Source organism: Spinacia oleracea, chromosome 4, assembly GCF_020520425.1.
Source record: "Spinacia oleracea cultivar Varoflay chromosome 4, BTI_SOV_V1, whole genome shotgun sequence".
In the NCBI taxonomy this organism is placed as follows: domain Eukaryota; kingdom Viridiplantae; phylum Streptophyta; class Magnoliopsida; order Caryophyllales; family Amaranthaceae; genus Spinacia; species Spinacia oleracea.
The window spans coordinates 176,779,107-176,802,040 of NC_079490.1; the positions used below are offsets into that span (position 1 = coordinate 176,779,107).

Consider the following 22,934-nt stretch of genomic DNA (forward strand, 5'->3'; position numbering starts at 1 on the left):
TTATCACGGAATTTCCCTTCCTGGAGTGCGTGTTTCAAGGCGAAGATGGCCACATCTGGCTGTAAGTTTGGTATGTTTGTAGATTCCTTCATGAATCTGGCCATGAACTCTCTTAGACTCTCGTCTTTTTCTTGTTGGATTGAGGTCAGTTCTGCCGTGGTTCGCTCGGGGCGATTGTTGCTCACGAACTGTGTGCAGAATCTCTTTTTCAGCTTCTTCCAGCTTTTGATCGATCCCTTCGGCAGCGATCTAAACCACTCTCCCGCCACTCCGGTTAGCGTGGTTGGGAAATATTTACACCAACATGCTTCGGAGTAGGGACTCAAGAACATTTTCTGCTCGTAGGAGATGACATGATCCCTTGGATCCGTGATTCCGCTATACGTCAGGTGTGCTGGCAGTCTTACCTTTGGTATCTCTTCCCTGACCAGCTCGTCCGAGAAAGGGGATGACGTGGGAGTCATGATTCTTTTCCCGAGTCTAGCCCTGATGCCCTCGTTCGCCGAGGTTCTGTGATTAGAACGTTCGGGCGTACGATGAGGGCTAGGGGTTCGATCATGCCTCCCGTCTCTTCTTCTTTCTCGGCTACTGACCTCGGGTCGTTCGCCAGATCTGCTTGATTCGCCTACCCCGAGTCTCGTATGGATCGAGGGTCTTAGCCTTGAGTGGACCGAGGGCCTCAACCTGCTGAGCACCGAGCTTCGGATCCGAGTGTTACGAGTAGTCGATTCGCTTTGGAGAGCTGTTGGAGTAGGCGATGGTTTTGCAAACCAATCTGGTTGTTGTTGTGCCCTTTCTTGGGTGTCCCACGTGCTTTCCATCCATCTCGACGTCAGGTGTGTTCCTGTCAAGGGAAGGAGCTCTCGTTCGGGTCTGGACACTTCTACACTGGGCTGCTCGTTCAGCCTTCGCCTGGTCCTCCTCTCTTCTCTGCGGTCTTTTGCCAATCCTTGCTGCTTCTCATTGAAGAGGAAGTTTTTCATGATGGTCATGGCCGCAGTGAGCTCTTCCCTAGTTGGAATCGGAGGTCCTGCGTTTGTGGCGGTCGTAGCTCTGCTTGGCTGTGACCTCGCCACCGATTGAGGGTGCTCCTCTTCGTCAGATTCCGAATCTGACCGCACTATCATATCGTCATCATTGTTGTTGATAACATCATTAACCATTTTGCAGAAAGAGGTGGTTAATGTCTTTCAAAGGCTTTGAAGTGTTCTTCCCCACAGACGGCGCCAAATTGTTCCGGTGTTGTAAAGATGGAAACAATGGGCTTCGAATGAAGGCTCTTTTGTATGTGTTGAAGATCTTGCTTGCTTTAATGAGTCGAGTCCGAATTCACCTGCACAAGAGCAAAGTCACTAGCCTCGGGGGTGTTTCCGAGGAAAGCCCCTCCGATGCTTAAGTAAGAATGATGCTCGGATTCTAGAGAGAAGTTCTCTAGAAGAGTAGTCTTAAGGCGATAAATTGGACGTACCTTGAGGTGTGAGCCTTGGCGGCCTATTTATAGTGTTTGCATAGTAAATGCCCATAGGTCATTTATTGCTATTGGGCCTTGGGCCTTAATGGATGGCTGACTAGCCATTGGTAGGTTTGATGCTGTTGTTTAGAGCCATTGGGCTTTGGACTTAGTGGCCCAATTGAGAATCAATTGGGAGCCCAAACACCAATATTGAAGGAAACGCCAATTTACTATACGTCTTTTTCCTACCATTTGCATTAGGAGAATCCGAAGCGCCTTCTTATCTTTATTCTAAAGGATACAGCCATGAGAATATATGTACAGTTCAGAGGTAGGTACGGTGCAAAGAATTAAAGATCCACTCCCTGTTGGAGAAGTAACTTTGAGGGTGTTTAAAGATTTGGATGGTTAAGACTTAAATATTTTGGTACCTCCAAGAGAATTATCAATCACTGCTTCACGGAGTCCACTCCGTGTCAGGAAGTATAGATGAGAAGGCCAATGATCATGTACTACTATAACATAGACAAATAGTGAAATGTTATGTCATCAGACTTGCTGTGGAAAGAACAAACAAAACGTTCAATCAAGCCTGCTATTACTTAATCAGGGAATTACAAGTAATTCTGTTTGCTATTTACATGAGCTACAAAATTTAACCAGCAGAAATAAGTGTACAATGATGCGAATAATATCTTCTGCATCTTGCTTTCTCAGATCGCCCGGTGTTCAATGACTGACATGAGCATATCTGAATAGTGAATAGAATTCACCACCAGTTACCTCAGGTAAGCTGCACTATCCCTACGTCAAATGAGAACTGAAATCCCTGTACATGATTATAACTGAAATAATTCCAAATGTTATACTCCGTAGTACTCAGTTACCCTCCGAAGATCCCCAAGAGGAAACAAGGAACAGTCGGTGAGCCAAAATTTTGTTACATTCGTATTTGTGTTTTTAAGGCAAACTTCAGATTTTCTTATTTGAAATGGAAGATTTGAGTTTCTCCACTATTGTCAAGAGCTGTAAATTTCCTTCACAAGATTCTTTCAACAGCTCCAACCTTGAAACCGTGCAGTCCATCTGTATAGAAGTAGAAGTGTTTTGCTCCGGCTTCTGAAAGGCACAAGAGCGCTGGTACCGGACCAAATGCAACATCATGGCCTACAACAAAAGTTTCAAAAGGTCAGCATAAATGAGAAAGCACTAACTCGCTTCTCCAGAGGATCAAGAAAGAACAAGACCCTTCTGGTCGTCCTACCCCACAAGAAAGAGGAGCCCATGAACTTTATCCCATGGTGATGAAATGAGTGGGATTTTCACTGTTAAAGTGCAATCATGAAGATGATTTGGCCAAAGGCCCAGTATCTTAACTTATTTGCAATTGCTTTTTATAAGAAAAATGAAAATATAGGATTCATACTCAAAGTGTGGGTATAGATGATATCAGATATTATCATGTACTCCCCGCCCCTTTTTGTTTGCCCCGTATCCCTTTTTCAGGTATCCCTTTGAGTTTACCCCATTAATACCTTATATGGTAAGTTAACCTCCTTGTAAACTCATGAAGGGACAACATTACCACCAACCCATTTGCTATTTTTTTTTTGCCCAAGTCTCAACAAAGTGAACTTTAGTGTATGGGGCATTAAAAAGGACCAGAGGGAGTAGGAGACATGATATTGGTTCAGATTATGCTCAGTGAATATGGAACAAATATCTCCATGTCATATAGTACTTGGGAAACAAAAAATGTTCAAAAACTGCACTCTTTCAAGAAGGTAATTTCTAACGAAGGTAAGAATCTTTTACGTTCGGAGAAAAACCATAATATTGCATCATGTACAGTAATGTTTTTGTTAGCAGCATTGATAAACTGTTGAAAATGGCAAATGCTCATATATCAAGCCACCTATAGGTTCCATTGCTTCATTAAAATGGCAGTAACATAAACCAAAGGAATGGTAAAATAAGGATACCTCGTGTTGCTGTTTGCGTGAATAGTCCCTGAGCAGCGATTTCACAAGTTTATTTCTTAGCAACATTTTGTCTACCCAAGAATTGTTGAAAATGAAAGATGAAAGCTGATGTACGGCAATAGAATATGCCATCGAGTCCCGAGCTGCAGCTCTATCAAGGGAACCAGAAGTCCAGGATTTCACATAAGCTTCCAAAATACTTTCATCTTCCTGCGTGAAATCAATAGGACCGGAATCCTATACTGTCAGAATCCTACCTTAAAATCAATGAGAATAAGCATCTCATCTCACAGTATACTTGTATTATAATTTTAAGAAAATATAAAAAAAAAAAAACACATCTCCAAGCATTGCATAGTTTGCCTCCCAACAACAATTACAAGCAGGAGTGCAGGGCTTCATTTTTCCAGTTCTTTAACTACCCTTTATTCCACCAAATAATCCAGGAACGTATTCAAAGGTTCAGTTTAGTGAATATCCTTCTAATTTGACACTTTAACCACACATGCCCTAACATAGATCAAAGTTGTCCTTGAAAGTCTAGACAATTTCTTAAATGTCACCACAAAACCTGAAGTGCATTTCTATTTCGGGACAATAGAAATATTAGAAAGGCACTTACAGCACGCGTTGTAAAATAATTTGCAAGGATAACTATATAAAAAAAATGTCAGAAGAATTAACAAATACCTCAATAGGTTCAAGATATCCTTCGGCCTTAGTTTTACAGTTGATCAAAGATGGCAGGTATTCAAGAGCATTGGCATTAGATAGAGCATTCCAAGTGGCAAGTCTAATTGAAGCGTCAATCTGCCTGTGAAGATATATCGCAATTTGTCGTCCATAAATCACATCACCATATGAAATTGCAGCAAACTGCTCCACAAGAGTTTCAATAAATGTGGAATAGTTTTCATGAATCTCAGACTGAAACTTCAGACAACTAACCCTGTCCACGTCAGAGTTTGAAGAAGTTTCAGTCTTAGAAACAATAGGTTTGGTGCTACCGAGCCATAACTCATCTAGTTGTTGACCATAGAGGCTTTGCAACGCTTCATACATGTACCTGCTTTCATCTTTGAGTACATCCATTCCTACAAGTAGTGGTACAGATAGTCCATGCAGTTTCCAGATTAAAGGAATGCTCCGAACAGGGGAGTTGTCTTCATCAGAAAGCCTGGAGGACATTGCTTCAGTACCCAACAGGAAGAAAAGCCCAGCTTTAGCAACCTCGTGAAAGTCAATTGGATCATTTCCAGCTGAAGTATTTGCAGTACTGCTGGATTTCATGTCTCCAATTGTCACTATAGGACTTAGCAACCAATGACTGGGAAGAGGCAGCCGCTGTCGAACCCACTCAACCATTAAAGAGTTGCCATTTCCCCCGGAAATAACTGATGTTTCCATATCTTCAGGAATGGTATCTAGAGAAATTCCGGTCGGTTTAACAATATTAGTGCTATATGGCTGCTGGGGGTTCACACTCGGACCATTGTTTTTGCCTTCCTTCGCTACAGGTTTCTTCTTTTTCTTTGGAGACAACCACCTATATCTGAAGTGAGAAGTCAAAATCTTGCCAAATTGAATGAAGTCACTGTCTTTAAAGTCCAACTTTGATGTCTCTACTCCATTAAGAAATTGGACCCTACATTGATCAAGATATTTGAGAACAGAGGTTTCCATCAAGAAATCCAATACATTCTGTATAATCACATCGTCCCCTGGTCCTGCCACTAAACTCAATGCTAGGGCAGAATTGACGTTCTGCAGCATAAAATTATGCTCTTCTACCTCAGGAAAATCTCCGGAAGATGAATGGAAAGTTCCAAGCAACTCAATAAGCAATCTTGAATCTGCTTGAACCAAGGCAATAGGTAGGGACCAAAAGCCACCACCGCAAGATCCCCATCCCACTCCAACCCCAGGAGCAGGACCTCCCCTGCCAAATGCCTCAATGTGGTGCACAAATTTCCATTCTGAAGTGACTAATTTCACAAATTCAGTAATCACTTTTCTCCACTCACCAGAAGAGCATTTAAATATGCCATCCTGAAGCAACTTACTGTCTCTAATTAACTCACGTTCATGAAAATATTTATGTCCAACATTGTGTCCAGTGAGCCGAATCAAGTGATCTGCGGAAACTATTACTCGGAGTAATCCACGAAGGCAGCAAACAGAAGCTATTTTCATCTCAGAATCTGATTGATGCCTTAAATGACACAACTTTTCAACAAAAGAGCCCGGTGCAAATTGATCTTTTGCATATTCAACAGAAATGTTCAGAATACCATTTTTAATGATTTGAAGCAAAAGTTTAGCTACAAAGTCTGGCAACTTCTGTCCACTGCCTTTCAGCTCAAGCAGATCTCCAGGAGTTGCTTTTATAAGAACAGTATTAATCATGTGCATAGCAGCAGATTGTACCCATAACAAGGAAGATACATGCTTATGATTCACACATTTGTCATCAACTCCATTATTCTGGTACAAGACCTTTGACAGTGTTGAATCAGCCTTCACTTCTAGCCACTTCAAAGCCATATCGACCATTGGACCAACGTCACTCCAGCACCAAGTTTCTAAGTTATCTACACCACTTCCCTGAAAATCTTGATGATTGTCTTCTGCGAAATGCAAATCTGGGAGCCTTGTAGCTAATGTTTCCAAAACAAGGTACACTTCCATACTGATGGAAACGAATTCATGAAAGACATTTGTCTCTATGAGTTTGTCAAATGTCGGAGGATTCAACCACAGGCACAATGCAGGAAAGAATCCTGTGAAAGAAGATGTGCAGTGGCCATACATAACACAGACCTTCCAGAAGCGTAATTGTTCTACCATCAACTCTGAAGCTAGCTTACACTTTTCTTTCCCAGATTTTATCCACTCATCAATTGAATGCACCACTCGATGCAGATGCCATGTCATAGTTTGGAAAAATCCATTCTGGATGATCTCTATACAGGTGCTCTTGCTTGATTGAGCTAAAACCTTTATCAGAAAGCAAAGTTAGGAGAGGAAGTGTACTTTAAACAGTTACTTTGTATATATATTTTTTTAATGTATCTATATAGGATCTGGTGATTACAGCTCTTAAAATGAGTACATTAACCTCCGATCAAAAAAGTAAAAGCGTTCAACAACACGAACATTTAAGACCAGAAAAAATTATCCAACAGTAAAAAATACTTTGTAAAAAGAACCAGCTAAAAACTTGACTTTAGTTCAAAAATAGATGAACCTACAAACCTTACACCCAGTTAAAATAAAAATAAACAAAAGAACTTGTAACTCAAAAGATACATCAGAAAAATGAACCTTTAGTTTTAAAAAGATGAAACTTAAATTTTCTCCATGCCTTCTAATTACAAAAATGAACCTGAGTTTCAAAAGAAAAGGTGAATCTCAGGTTCAAGAAAGAGTAACCTTCGCCTTTCGGTATAAATAAATAAATAAACATATAACTTGTTGATGTACTCATTTCACAAACAATCAACCAAAACCACCCCAGCACTGCAACGGATTAGGACAAATGGACTAGAAAACTTACTCTTAGAAGAGCCACAGATTTTATTTTAGAAGCCTGAAGCTCCAGTGCATCTTTCATAGTAAATTTGTTGACAATTGTCTGAACAAGCCTTTCACACTTCCAGATTGCATTTGCACATGTCAGGGAATGCCTAGCAACTGCGACAAGTATTGATAATATGCATTCCTCCAGGGCCATCGTTGGTTCAATCTGTAAAAACAATTAAAATAAGTTAATGTTTGCAGCAGGGGAAATATTTATAACACAAGTGACGCAAGTAAAAGAACAATAGTACCGATATTAGATAGAGAACGAGAAATCTCACTGGCATTTGGGAAAAAGATTCTAAAGTTATACATTCTTCACGTTAAAGGGTGACATAATAAACGTTGATCAGCTTATCCAACAAAATTACATATATTTTCCATCCGTGCTGAATGGACCATCTCAATATTTATGTGTGGTGATCTTCAGGATGCTTTCCCTATTTTGATTTTCGTATTGGGAACCCAAATAGGTGTTCTAATATTTATTACAAAGATAAATATACAACATAATGGCCCTTTGGAAATTCTTCAAGCTCTAGCAGACGGAACAAAACTACGTTTTAAAGATTTTTCTTCAAAGTAGAGGGGGTACACTTCTATATTTTATTTAGTACCAGACCTTTTATAGAGGTCATAACAATTCTCTTAAGTTGTTTCTCGCCTGATCTTTGACCATTTGCATCTGTCAATCTTTCATTATCTAAAGTATTTAAAGTACAAAATTCGCATGCAAAAGTACTTCTTAAGAAAAAATCAACGAGTATAATTGCACTTGCACATTAACATACTGTAGTTTTTAAGCTATTACGGGTCAAAATGTTAACATTTCATTGAAGAATGGAGACAGATAATTCAGGACTGCGGAAGTATACATTTATATCATCATGGTTCGCAACACATGATCAAGTCCATCCATATAACATAGCAAAATGTTACTACTCCATACGGTCTATGACTAAGGTCCATGCCATGAAACACTCAGTATTGACCATATCTTTCCCTTCTCGCTAGATTTAGAGGTATGTCAGAATCGGCAGCTAAAAAATGTACGCAAACAACGACAAAATCAACAAATTCTGTAAGAAAGCCAAACCTTGTACACATCTTCTAGTTCCAAGGGAATGTTTGGTTGGGTGTAAAATGTTCTCAAGGAGAATAATTCTCCAGCTTTCCTTTGTTTGGTTTGTAAAGGGGTCAAAAATAGTTTTCTCAATGACGGAAAATAACTCTCCCAAGGGTGGAAACATTTTCCTTTTAAAGAAAGGGAAACACATTTTTCTCCCTCCTCATTACCTCACTTCCCCTCTCTTCCATCAATCTCACCCTTCCCACTCCATTTTCCTTTTCTCTGTAACTTTTTCTTGTAATGAAACAAACAAAGAAAAAACTAGTTTGGAAATTGTGTTTTCCATGAAAAATCATTCATTGAAAACGTCAAACCAAACGGAACCTAGAAGGTAAATAATACATTCTCATGCAATTAAGCTTACCTCTAAAAGGTAAAGAAGCCTGGGTAGGATCTCCATTCTAACCAGACCTGCAGCAACATCCTGACTGGCAACAACATTGTCATCCTGAATAGTATGTTCTTCAGTCTTGTCGTTTATAATTTCATCATCAGAGAAAAGAATCTTTGAGGGTTTAGTACTGTATTTCCAGAAACCACCACCAAGAAAACCATGTCTGATGTCAGGTCTACTACGGAATACCGGAGCAGTATATTGATCCTTCATTGTCATTTTCTGAAGCAGACAGCAAAGTTGAATGCCAATTATTCCAAAAAGATATATGAAAAAGAAAGACAAGCAAATAACTTAATAAGGAATCATATCATACCTCTAAGGTGTTGAAGAAGATCTCATTCATGTCACAGGTTAGGATGCATTGAATTACTTTGGCAGAAGCCAAAACAACAGAGTGATGATTATCATCAAGTGCCAACCTACAATGGTGAACAGGAGTGTGTGGGGGGCGGGGGAATCATAAACCATAGTTAGTATAACAAGATATTTATTATGAGCACACAAAGAAAATGCTAGGTTGTACTAGATTCATTGAAATAGAGAAATCCTTCAGTCAATGATTAGCTTTTTACTTATCTCTTCTAGGTGCCAATAACAGGCTACAATTCCCCCACCCCACCCCCCATCCCACAAACCCCCACCCAAGTCCCAACCACCATCACTCACCCCACCCCGAAGGCCTGAAGAACCATAATAACGGTGAAGAAGAAAGGGGACTGGATTGCATGTGCTTTGCAAGGGTGCCAAAGTCAGTAATTCTTACTGGAATTACATTATGGCTTCCATTCAAGCGTCTGTTAATGAAATCAGTTATGTGATGCTTTTAAGATCAAGCGTCAGACTTGTTTTAATTTCAAGTTTTCGTCATAGCTTTTTGGTGAACATCCAGCCTGCGCTTGGCAGATAAGACCTATACCGCATTTAATCTTCCGAGGTTTCGGACTTATTAAAACTAGACACTAATATGTCAAGCTTTCCTATGTTTTCTAACTATTTTTCAAGGATCATATCTAAGCATCCACATTCATTCAAGGGTGGATACTTGTCCAACAAAGATAAGGAAAGGTAAATTGGAGGGTTAGGCTAACCAAAATATAAGACAAAGGTCACTAGACCTCTATACAAATATGGAATTCCATAAAAGTTGCCCACAATGTAGATTCAGTATTTAGAACAAGATCAGGTTCTGGGCAAAGGAAATACATGTTTACCTCAAAGATAAAACAAGCTCAGGTTCTGGACCCAATGCATATGCCCAAATGGCCTCCCAGTCAACAAGGTTCTTCTCATTACTGATAATTGTAAAGCAATCACGAGTTTCACAAATGTTGAACAAAGCCTTACTAAGAACAGATTCAAGAAGATGCAATGCAAGAGCTCGTTGTCCAGGAACCTAAATCCACATTTGACAACTTTGGTTAGACGCATGAAGTATATACTTGAAAGCATCCGAGAACTCACTAGTTCCGTAAAGATTTTTTTTTCCTTCTACAGTTCCATGAAAACTGCAACATATGATGACACTTACAACACTCCTTGTAAGAGCTAGCGCCTCTTTAATAGTATACCCAGCAGCACCGGGGTCCCCTTCCGTTCTCAGGAAATCACGTTCAGCAACATTATCAGCAGTATATGCTGGATCCAAGGAACTCTCTGCAACAGAGGTTAAATCAACATTCTAACGTACTTGTGGTAAAATATGAAAAGATCCGGAAAACAATGTCCTAGGAAATGTACCTCGGCGAAATAGATTCTTCCCAGAGTCCCCACCAAAAATAAAATCTAACATGAATGGTCCAAAATTCAAGAAAATAAAACGAAGATAACACAAAGCACAAATATCCCAGACTCCTAGCAAATACTCCATACATAAGTAGCTAAAGGTAAGCAGTATGGTTTAAAATGCCAGGCGACAAATACCTTCAATGACGTTGCCGTCAAAAGAAAATCTAAGAGTCCTTACAGACTCAACCCGTTTACTCCACATGTCCCATAAGTTGCTGCCTTTTGACAATGAACTCTGGACACCTTCATCTTTCTTTGCCTCTTTATTCAGCTTGCTTGGAGTAACCACTAAAGGAGATACATCACTTTTAACTGACGACTCCTTTTCAGTTAGATGTTTATCAGCCTGAATTACACCCAAAACAGGTATATCACCAGCACCTGTACTAGAGCTAGAGCCCAGATTCTCCAACTTTTGCACCCCCCTTTTCTTCAAAATCTTAAGCAGTGTAGGATTTATCCTGTTTCTTATCTCTGCCTGTGCTTCTTCAATTTCCTCCGGAGACATTCTTTGTAATAAGGCCTGGTTTTCAGCATCAATCTGACTCTCGAGACTCGTGAGTCTTTCTTCATGACCTATGCTGCTGTGTTCCATGGTTGTTGAAGGGTGCTGACTCCTTAGGCCTAGCATGTCAAGTGGTGAAGTTTTTTCCAATCCCATGTCTGCATCATCATATGAAGACCACTCCAAATGAGCTCCATCCCGGATATTGCTTCTCTCAGCACCACCATTCAGAACGGCTGAAAAACCTTTGGAATTGTTGGACTGATCATGTCCTGTTCTAACCTCATTGACATTGCTTTTTGCTGAAGATGGTTCGTTCAATCTATCAAATTCCATACCTACAGATCTGACGACAGTAGTAGAGCCAACAGCCACCTCCGCAGCCCCCTGTAAAGATGTTGATTTATCGCTGTTATTTATTTTTGAAGATGGTCTAGTTACCATGCTTTTCTCATCAGAAATTTTAGAATCTCCATTTATCTTCTGCTGTTCCACACCATCTATGACACTGCTATTTATGTCCTTTTCATGGATTTCCGAAGTGTCATTACTTTGAATCAACTCCCTCCATTGACTTAAATCAAGTCCCTTCTTCTTTTTCTTTACAATAGGCTCAGCAAAATTTGCTATTGGTTCATAATTCTTAGGATCATCATTTTCTTCATTAAATTCATCAACGACCACCCTACCGCTAACGGCTGCAGAGTGGCTCACATTTGGAGCCCAGTGCTGTAAAAGTAACAGTTTGTTCAATGGTCATTGTAAACGTTGCAATATTACGGGTAACATTCCATCATTGAACAGTGCAGATGATACTCTTGTTTGTGTTCGTGTTTAAGCAGCACATATGTGCATATGAGTGCTCACATCTGTGTCAGTGTGCATATAGCTTGTGCACCAAGTCATTAATAAACACAGTTATGCCATGGTCCAAGTGGTCAGGAGGGGGGGGGGGGGGGGGTGTGCATTAAGGTATTGGAGATGTAAACACTCAGTAAAACATAATATATAACTATAACATTCACAACTCTCACCCCTCTTATAAACACTTGTTACATGCAACACGCTTTGGTAATTAATCTAGAAGGTATCTTTTTTCTCACTCCCTTCATCTGTCAAGGTTCCAGTAAAAGTTTTAGTGTTGATCTACCGCATGGCCTTCACTCATACAGTCATAAAAGACCCGCCCACACTTATTTTCTTATGTTTGGTAAGGGATAAACATCCGCAGGGGACAATGTATTTCCTTACTGTGCTCCAACATCATTTTGGAGAACACAACTTGTCTTCATCACACTTATGTACACCAACTTCTCAAAGTTCCAACCATAACTTTAGACAAGATCATAACGAAGCAAAGGCTTTGAAATGTCAAGGTGCAAAGAAAGTTAACTGTTACAAAGCAATGACCCTAAACCACTCCCAGGATGGCTACCGCAGAAAACACCTTGATAAACCATAAACTTGAACACTTTTATTATCAACTTCTACATATCAAATATAAATCTAAGTCTCATCTTCAATTCTACATTTCAAATATAAACCTAAGTCCCATCTTCAATTCTATCAAGACCTACACACGTGTAAGTTATGCCAAAGAGAAATCCACACCAACCAAACAACATTCAATTCTCCATTAAGAAATAATTCCAACATAACCCTAAGTTACCCACCCAACATCACACTAAAAAGCACTACTATATATTATCCACTGCCTTAAAAAGACAATAACATGTCTAAATTTGTAACAAACATCCATAATGAGCAAGAACATAACTTGCAAGAACTGCTTGACCAGGTTTTTCTTAGTTCCTACCATGTCATACTAACACATTCAGTTCAATCAATACCCAAAAAACATTCAATAATAATCCAATTTCATCCATCTTATATTAACCAATTCGTGGAAAAACCCAACAAAAAAATAATCAAAAGGGTACTGCTAAAAATCACATTTTTTTTGAACTCACAATCACAAATGAAGAAAATTGAAAATTTAAACCATAGCACAAAAACATTAACAGTAAAAATTTAAGGGGAACGAACATACAGGGCCGTGGGAACGATGGCGGGCGACAGGAAAAGGAAGAACAGAAGGAAAAGGAACAGTAGAAGGAGGAGTTGAGAAGAAATCATCAGAAACGCCCTTTTCCACAATTCCACCAACTAAATTATTTCCTTCGCTTTCTGATAAATGAACTGTGTTTGCTCCGAATACTTTATCTTTTGGTAGCTTTTTCGCCGGTCTTCTGCCATTGTTGCTTTGCTTCTTCTCCATCGCTTGCTAAAGGAGTGAGAGGACCAGTTTTGGAAATTTTGGAGAGAGAGAAGAAAGTTGGGGGACGGACGGAGGGAAGGAATAGGGAGCGAAGTTGAAGTTTGGGGAAGAAGTGAAGGACTAATGATTTGCGCAAGGGAGAAAATAACATTACCTTTAGGCAAATTTACCAAAAGGGACCTTTTATAGTCCTAAATTTGCGAAAAAGAACCTTTTAAAAGAAAAAGTTGGGAAAACACACCTAAACGTAAAAATTATTTGCGAAAGACAAAAAAATGAGACTTTCCGGCGTTGACTCGTATTTTCCGGTGGTTGACTACCACGTGAGGCTCACGTGTTCCAACTGATTGCTATTTACACCCCTTTCCGGCGTTTCATTCTTGTTTAGTTGTTGCTGCCTGCTGAAAATGGCTCCTCCTTCTTCTTCTTCAACTACGGATTCTGGTAATGGTTCTAGTTTTGCAGTCAATATAATGGAGTCGTTCCACATTTCCCCACAACAACCTTCCACCACAAATTCACATTCTATACCTCTCACGTTCTTTGACATTCCTTGGCTTCAATATCCTCCGCTCCAACCTCTCTTCTTCTTTCAACTTCCATCTACACCCCTTCTTCTTCTTTCAACCACAACTTGTACTTGGAGTTTAGCTCCACCATCCTCCCTAGGCTCAAACACTCCCTCGCTTCTGCCTTGCAATATTACTTTCCCTTTACTGGAAAACTCACCACTACTATCCCGAATAACCTAGTTTTCTCGACAGACTCATCAGATTCTGTTGAGTTGACTGTTGCTCTGTGTGATGCTGATTTTAATGGTTTATGCAGCTTTCTACCCAGGTCTCCTCATCTCTTCCAACAATTGGTTCCCTCCTTGCCAAATATTGAATCCTCCAACCTCACTACTTTCCCTGCTCCTTTATTAGCTATTCAGATCACATTCTTTCCCACATCTTCTCCTGGTTTCTCCATTGGCTTTGCTAGCAGCAACATAAAAATGTAGACTTGTTTTCTCAAACAAAGCCACGAGCTCCAAGCTCGTCAATGGCTTCTCTTCTCTGTTCTTGCTTACTTCTTTCCTCCTAAATTAACAAATTCAACATAATATCAGAGCGGGAACGATCCCAGCTCTTCAATTCCGTATTAAACTTCCGTCCGAATCAAATTACAAATCTTCCCCAAATTTTCCCTGCTTTAAAATGTTCTCAAATTTGGTCATAAATTCGATAGATAAGGGTTTTAATTTGCCCTGATAACTTCTGATTTTACTCACCAATCATTATTTTTTAATCTTGAATCAAGTAATTGTTGATTCTTGAATTCCCCAAATTTTAGGGTTCTTCTTCGTCAGCATTTTCTGCGATGGAGTTTGGTCTGAGTTCCTTTTGAGTAGGTTTAACTGGTCTGAAATTTGTTGATGCTCTTGGAACTCCTGATCTTAGAGCAAAAATGCATGTCATTGTTGATGAATTTTTTAGAGTGTTGGGTTTGGGGAGGAAGAAGAACAGTAGGGGGAAGAAACTAGGGAAAGGAGTGTAAATAGCAATCAGATGGAGCACGTGAACCTCACGTGGTAGTCAACCACCGGGAAATACGAGTCAACGCCGGAAAGTCTAATTTTTTTGTCTTTCGCAAATAATTTTTACGTTTAGGTGTGTTTTCAGAACTTTTTTAAAAATGTCCTTTCTCGCAAATTTGGGACCATAAAAGGTCCCTTTTAGCAAATTTGCCTTACCTTTAATAAAAATAAAATAAAGGAGAAAATCTAATATCGAAGTAATATGTACACTTACTTCCTCCGTATTTAGTTAAGAGATATACTTGACCGGACACGGGTATTAAGAATAATAATTGAATGAAATAGAATAATAAAAAAAGTGGGGTTGGGTAAATCTCTATTATATAAGCCAAGAGGGGAGGGACATTTCGGTAACATCACTTTTGGTGTCTCCAAGCAAAAAGACTAAAATACCGCAACTAAATATTAATACAAATTTAAAATACAATAAAAATAAAATAAAAAGTGAAATCACTATCTAGATGCTTTCAGCTAGAGATTACTTTTTGAACAAATTTTTTTGCATATTATTTACTGTAATTAGTTACAATAACGTAATTTTTAGTTTTTATATAATATCGCACACATAGCGTGCATATAAGACTAGTATTTTAATAAGTAAACAAATGGGGACCATGTCATTTTGGGGGTGAGAGGTGGGGTGGGTTTCTGAAATTATTTGTTTAATATGATGGTGGGTCATATGGTAAATTAGATGTATTATTTAATTAGATGGTGGGGTTGATAAGTTACTAAAAATGACAAATGTATCTCTTAAATAAATACGGCCGGAAAAGGCAGTTGTATCTCTTAAATAAATACAGAGGGAGTATAAAGCTTTGAACTTTGATTATTATTCATGTAACAGTGGTATTACTGAAATACCCCCAATTCCTTCTTTGTCTTTTTTGTCTTTTCCTTAGCAATAGTGCATTCACGTTTTCCCCCTTCCCTCTTACTCCCTCCGTCCCGGAATACTTGACCTGTTTTCCTTATCGGGTCGTCCCTTAATACTTGACCTGTTTCTAAAAATGGAAATATTCTAACAATATTATATTATTTCTCACTCCACCCCTATTAACCCACCTACCCCCTACTCCATACAAAAAATAATTAAAAATTCAACCCCTACTCACTCCCAACCCCACCCCTTCACACATTTCCCACTAACTACATTAAAATAATACCCCACTATCAACTACTACCTATTAAATTAAATAAGTCAATTCAAGTCCCTTAAACTCTGTGCCGGTCAAACCGGGTCGAGTAATCCGGGACGGAGGGAGTATTACACTTCATAATAGTTGTTTTACCCTTCCATTTTATTGCACTTCATAATTTATTTGCTTTTTTGTCTTTTCCTTAAACACAATGTTATACTTCCTCTGTTTCTAATTAGACGACACAATTGGGTTTTGGATGTTATTCACACAAGCTCTTTTGACTTCCTTTTGTGATTTATACTTAAGAAAAACGTAAATTTCATGAAATGCCCCCGAGTTTCGCCATAATTCACCAAACACCCATCAAGTTTCAATAATTCATAAAATACCCCCTCACAATTGGTACAAATACCCATAATACCCTTACTAATAACGGGCTGTTAGTCCGCCGTTAGCCAAGTTTCCAATTCACCTAAATGCCCATATTCTGAAACTTATTTCACCAAATGCCCATATTCTGAAACTTATTTCACCAAATGCCCCAAACTTAAATATGGCTATTATGATGTTCCAACGGCTAGTTTTGTATTTGAAAAGTAGCCGTTGGTCATGGTTGACTATAAAAACCCCTTTGCTGAATGGTTCTTGTAATTTAGATGTTATTTTGATTTGCTTTGCTAATTTCATAAGATTTGTATCATGAGTTATCTTTCAAAATCATCATCCACACATAATGAGTCCAGATATATTAGGGTACAATATCTAACAAATTTTGTTATTGTAGTAGGAATGGAGGTTGGAGTGGAGAATTATTCCACAAGCTCTTTTGGATAGCTGCTAATGCTTTTGGGGGTAGTTTTTTGCACATCTGTTTTGATCTTGCACATATTCATTAAGTAGAAAACAACATTAAATGTAGTTGGTGCAATGATGTTTTGTAAGTGAAGCTAAAAACAGAATTGCTCCCCATTTTGGTATTTTGTGCAGATTATGCAACAACAATTATTTATGAAATGTGAATTTGTTTCTCATTACTTGTGTTTACTTCATGATTACAAATAGTAAAATTACAAACATCAATATCCACATTTGTATTACAACTTTGACTACTTTTTGTTGTTGTTTTAGCTTCTTCTTCTCTTGCTTCAGTTCTTCTTATTCTTACTGTTTCCCTTGTTTTCAATGCTTTCTCCTTCGTCTAAGCTTCCCCCGTATTGTCCTTTGTGTTGTTTCCCCCTGTTTCCTTGCTCAACTACTTACTTGCACCATCTCAGTTTGTTGCAAGGATCACACTTGTAGTACAACCTTTGTGGATTGAGTGTTGTATCGGAGCTTCATATGTCAAATTTCCTACCACAATAACACAATTTGTTATGTACTCTAATATATGTGGACTCATTAGGTGTGGATGATGATTTTGAAAGAAAACTCATGACACAAATCTTATGAAATTAGCAAAGCAAATCAAAATAACATCTAAATTACAAGAACCATTCAGCAAAGGGGTTTTTATAGTCAACCATGACCAACGACTACTTTTCAAACACAAAAACTAGCCGTTGGAACATCTGAAAAGCTATATTTAAGTTTGGGGCATTTGGTGAAATAAGTTTCAGAATAAGGGCATTTGGTGAAATAAGTTTTAGAATAGGGGCATTTGGGTGAATTGGAAACTTGGCTAACGACGGACTAACAGACTGTTATTAGTAAGGGTATTTTGGATATTTGTACAAATTGTGAGAGGTATTTTATGAATTATTGAAACTTGATGGGCGTTTGGTGAATTATGGCAAAACTCGGGGGCATTTCATGAAATTTCCGTAAGAAAAAACATAGCCGTGTGGTGTCTTATTATATTCGTCTCAATAAATAGTTTTTAAATATGAATTTTTTATTATTTTTCCTTATCTACAATTGAAGATATAAATATTTGAAATCGTGCATTGGCAAACGTGCCTAAATAATTGTGTCATATAAAAAAGAACGGAGGAAGTATGTCAGTATGCTTTTATTATTAGAGTTTTTCCTAGAATAAGTTGTATTTAAATTGTAGAATGATCAAGGAGCATTCAAGTTTATCAAGAGTTGCTTCGCACCAAGCATTAGCTTATCGAAATAGGACCAACAACTCCTTCTAGAGGAGCAATGGTGTGTGTTGGACCCTCGATCAAGTTGTTCTGGAAGACAGAAGATGTGAATGATTGCAGTTCGGGGATGATGTCCAACTCTATGTGGCTAAGCATCAATGTCAGTTTCTCTCTCTCTATATATATATATATATATTATAGAGTAGTTTGGCACTAGCAGATAATGTTGCATCACCCTAACTACCCAAGTTGAATGTAGTATATACTGAGGAATTTTGCAAGGCAATGCTTCATGTTCTTGGCCATACTCTTTGTCTTTGCTCCTTTTGTAAAAGTTAAAGAATCCTGGTTGCCAAACACATCTAATGTATAATATCTATTACCTAAGTGTTTGTATTTAAACTTTGCATGTATATTTGTGATTTTCATTTTTTGTTTTCCCAGGCCTTTACTATACAAGTTTAATAAATTTACATTCACTAATCAGTTTTACATCCCTTAAGGGAATGCGCGCGCTAGCACGTGGTACAACAACTAGTATATATAAAGGAGACATATTTGCTGAAATATTAGAGCGCCACCTAGGATATCTATTGGTTTCGGCCAATGAAAAATAAGATTTCTAATTTATTTTTGAATTCAAAAAATCGAGTGCCACGTAGATAATTAATTAGGCGCCACATATATATTTTTATTAATTAATTATTAATATTACACCATATACAATTTTCATCCAAAATCAAACACTCTAATAATTAAAAAATAAATCTAAAATGAAATTCAATCCAAAGTAAAAAATAATCTTATCTAATATATAAATATAGCAGTTGGTATATATAGGAGTTTATTTTAACTTAACAATTTAAAAGAATTCGTGCATCACACGGGCTAAAATATAGTATATAAAGGAGGCATATTTGCTGAATTATTAGAGCGCCATATAGTAAATCTAATGGTTTATGCCAATGAAAAATAAGATTTCTAATTTATTTTTGTATTAAAAAAATCGAGTGCCATGTAGATAATTAATTAGGTGCCACATAATTATTTAGATTAATTAATTACTAATATATACAACTCCATCCAAAATCAAACACTCTAATAATTAAAAAATAAATCTAAAATAAAATTTATCCAAAATCAATTACTAATCTAAAATAAAATTCAATCCAAAATCAAACATTAATCCAATATTAGAGCGCCACATAGGAAATCTAATGGTTTCGGCCAATGAAAAATAAGATTTCAAAATCAGTTTTGAATTAAAAAAAAGTCGAGTTCCACGTAGATAAATAATTAGGTGCCACGTAGATATTTTTTATTAATTAATTATTAATATTACGCATATACAATTTCATTCAAAATCAAACATTATAATAATTAAAATAAATCTAAAATGAAATTCAATCCAAAATAAAAAACCAATCTAATCTAATACTATGTATATAAAATATAGCAGTTGGTATATATAGGATTTTTATTTTAACGTAACAATTTAACAGAATCAGTTCATCGTACGTGCTAAAATCTAGTAACATATATTTATAGAAAAAGAATACAAGTTTATAAAAAAATAGGACAAATTGTTTTTTTTACCATCAATAAAAATCAAAATTTTGTTTTTACCGCTTACAAAACTAAAACTTATATTTTACCACCTAAGAAAAAATTAAAACGTGTTTTTACCATCTGAAACGAAAAAATAGATGAAACCTTTATGTGTGTCTACCTAATTCAATTTCCCTCCCATTTTTTATACTGTCTTTGTGATTTTCTTTAACTCTTTCACCCGTCTCTCCATTAAATTTAGTTTATTTAATGAATTATTGGTGGTAAAAAATTATGTGAATTAATGGAAGATAAGAAAACGGAGGAAGAGAAGAGAGTTAAATACATGAAATCGTGGAAGAAGATAACATATCAGAAATATTACCGTTATTGTGGCCCACATTCATCTATTTTTCCATTTTCCAGGTGGTAAAAAATAAGTTTTAATTATTTTTTTTAGGTGGTTTGTTAGGTGGTAAAAAAATAAATTTTCGATTTTTTTTAAGTTGTAAAAAACAATTTATCCAAAAAAATAACATAGGTTTGAAAATGTTTGTTTTTCAATTTTAACAGTTTATGTAGTAAATTGTAACAAATCTGAATTCGTGGAATAAAACATACTTTTGAGAATGATTTTAGTTGTCATTGTGTATTATTTTCTTTTTATTATATGTTCTCTTGTTTAGTAATTTTTTTGATATACTACGAGTTAAATAAAATAACATTGAATAAGTAAAAAATAACAAGTGTATTAAAAAAAAACAAGAGTATAATGAAAACTAACATGATTTGAATGGAAAATAATTAAACAATTTCACTATAGAAAAAATTGTATTTTTTAATTAATCTAACATGTTAAATTCATTAACGTGTTTCTTAAACACGGAGTATACGACAAAAACAACATAATATAACATTTTTAAAAGAAATATGTTAATAACGAGAAGTAACATGCATATGAAAATTAATAACATGTTAAAATAAAAAAAATAAGACAATATACTAGAGAAAAATTGTATTAATATAGCATTGTAAATTTAAAATATGTACCTAAAAGTATACAGTACTTCGTATAACATTTCACATTGAAAATCCCAAATATACCAATAAACTAAATCCCTAAATTTTTGTAGAGTTAAGCATATATTCAAGAATAATTTTCTTCTTGACCGTAACAGATATGTTTAACATATATTATAGGTTTGCTCCTCATCTGTTGCTGGTGCTTTTCTTGCATGTCCTGTAAAATAAATAACACGAATAACAGACAAGATAATGTTGGTTTAAAATATAATAACATTAATATAAAACCAATGATATGTTTACTTACTTGCTCTAGTTTAAAACGATTATCTCATTGTGTATCCATGTGCTTCAACAAGAAAATGCTACAATATATGTGTTATTGGAATTACTTCTCTGATTAATTTTGATGTTTAATTACCATGCTCTCTTTTATAATATTTCAACATTTGAATTTGAATTTGAATTTTAATATCCAATGATTATCAAGAAGCCTCCTTTTTCGTGAAGAGTCTGATTCATTTTTTTCTAGATGTTGTTTTTCGTCTCGATATCTTAGTAGCTTCAGGAGCATTAGATCTAGAAATGATGTAAGTAACATGTTAAATATTTATAATAACATGTTAAATACATATAGTAACAAAAACAATTAAAAAATAACATGTATAATACGAAATATAACATAATTACAAGAAATTTAACTGGAGTAATATTGAATATTGAATGACATAAGTATCATACTTATGATGAAATAACAAAATATTTGTATGTAAAAATATCTATACCTAGTATATACCTAGTATTTAAAAAGCGAAACCACATTTGTTTAGATGACATGTGTCAACACATTTGATTAGATGACACGTGTAGTCCATTCTTTCCTCCATCATTTTGGCTTTTTATTTTATTTTTTCTTTTTTGTTTGATATATTATACAACTCTAACCGCCTCTTTCACTTCATCTTCCTCATACAACATCAATTCACCAATCTATTCATTAAACATTTTCCACTCCATCTTCCCGGTTAACACTCAATTTTAATACATGCACTAATTAATTTTATGTCTTCTTTCAACCTTCAAATTTTACCTCTATTTAAATCATATTATTCTCTCTAAAATCACAAGCTCAATAAAATTAGAACTTAAAAAGATAGATTAAATAACCATTATACAACTACCCGTTCTTTGAACGGGCTCAAAAGCTAGTTATATTCTTATGAACAAACCTATACGGAGTAGACATTAAATCTATACTAATATTAAAACTCCAAGACAAGGAATGTCATTTCGCCACATGTTGCATCCTATTATCGATGACATGCCGCATCGTCATATTTGACATGTCATGCATCTCATATAATTTTCTTGATCATGAAAAAATATTAGTTATAGGTTTCGAATATGCGACCTCTCATTTGTTAATCACATATTTTAACCACTACGCCACAATTCATATTGTTGTTTCTTGTACGTGCACAATTATATTAAGTCAATATAATGAAAAAAGTGATTTGAATCATTTATTAATAGTCTCGATCACATCACTAATTAGTCATTACTTTTATGAGTTAGTAATACTTACATGTTAAAATTTATTAACGCATACTCAAAGCAAGATATATTGTAATGTAACAAATTAAATTAGATTCAAAATGAGTTATATAAGAATCTAATTAATCCATTTTTCTACTATCCGGGGCATCGCTCGGGGCACTAACTAGTTTAACATGAAAACTTTTAAACATAATAGGAGTTCATTAACAAAAACATGCTTGACAAGGACATAAAAATAACATGTACATGAATATAGGTTACTTTTAGAAAGGATATATATTACTCCATAAACCATATATGTTAAAAATAAAATGAAAACTTGCTCAGTTCACCTGATTTTCATGTTTTTATTTTATTTTTATTTATATGCTTATGTTAATTATTATTATTTTTGAAAGAAACGGCCACGACCACTAGTTTTGGTTATTAATTAAGCAAAAATCAGAAGCGATTACATCATCAACTGAGCTAGGCCAAGCATCTACCCACACTCGTGTAGTAAAGACGTGCGGGTTTAGATAATCCATAGCATGGGCCGCTAGGTTGGCTTCTCTAAAAACATTGCGAAAACTAATTAAATTAAAAGAGCTAGCTAAAATACGTATCTCACGCACAATCATCCTTAAACAAGAGCCAACATGATGCATATCATTCACAAGGTTAATAACGTGCAGACTTCCGCACTCCACCTCGACATTTTGGGCATTGCGTTGTATCACCATCTTCAACCCCAACACAATTAGCTTTTGCTTCCGTTATATTCACATCCCATACTTGTTGACTCTGCTGGCAAGCCGTATGAACAACATGGCCCTCCCAGTTTCTAATAACCACTCCCAAGCCAATACCAATATCCTTGAAGGTAGCTGCATCAACATTAATCTTCTGAA

At 36.3% G+C, this 22,934-nt stretch overlaps 1 protein-coding gene across 2 annotated transcripts; it reads right to left on the minus strand.

Annotated features, from left to right (window-relative positions):
* Nucleotides 1-1,943: 1,943 nt before the first annotated feature.
* Nucleotides 1,944-13,232, minus strand: LOC110789311 (transcriptional elongation regulator MINIYO). Of its 2 annotated transcripts, none has more exons than XM_021993963.2 (10): nucleotides 12,881-13,232; nucleotides 10,461-11,217; nucleotides 10,069-10,193; nucleotides 9,752-9,933; nucleotides 8,854-8,959; nucleotides 8,508-8,759; nucleotides 6,992-7,180; nucleotides 4,126-6,432; nucleotides 3,436-3,645; nucleotides 1,944-2,620 (listed from the first exon to the last, which is right to left on the minus strand). In XM_021993963.2, exons 1-10 carry the CDS (start codon nucleotides 13,106-13,108, stop codon nucleotides 2,426-2,428), a joined length of 4,551 nt encoding a protein of 1,516 aa, XP_021849655.1. In that variant the 5' UTR covers nucleotides 13,109-13,232; the 3' UTR covers nucleotides 1,944-2,425. The 2 variants fall into 2 exon arrangements, with proteins under 2 accessions (XP_021849655.1, XP_021849654.1); XM_021993962.2 differs by having other exon boundaries at nucleotides 10,461-11,559.
* Nucleotides 13,233-22,934: the final 9,702 nt, after the last annotated feature.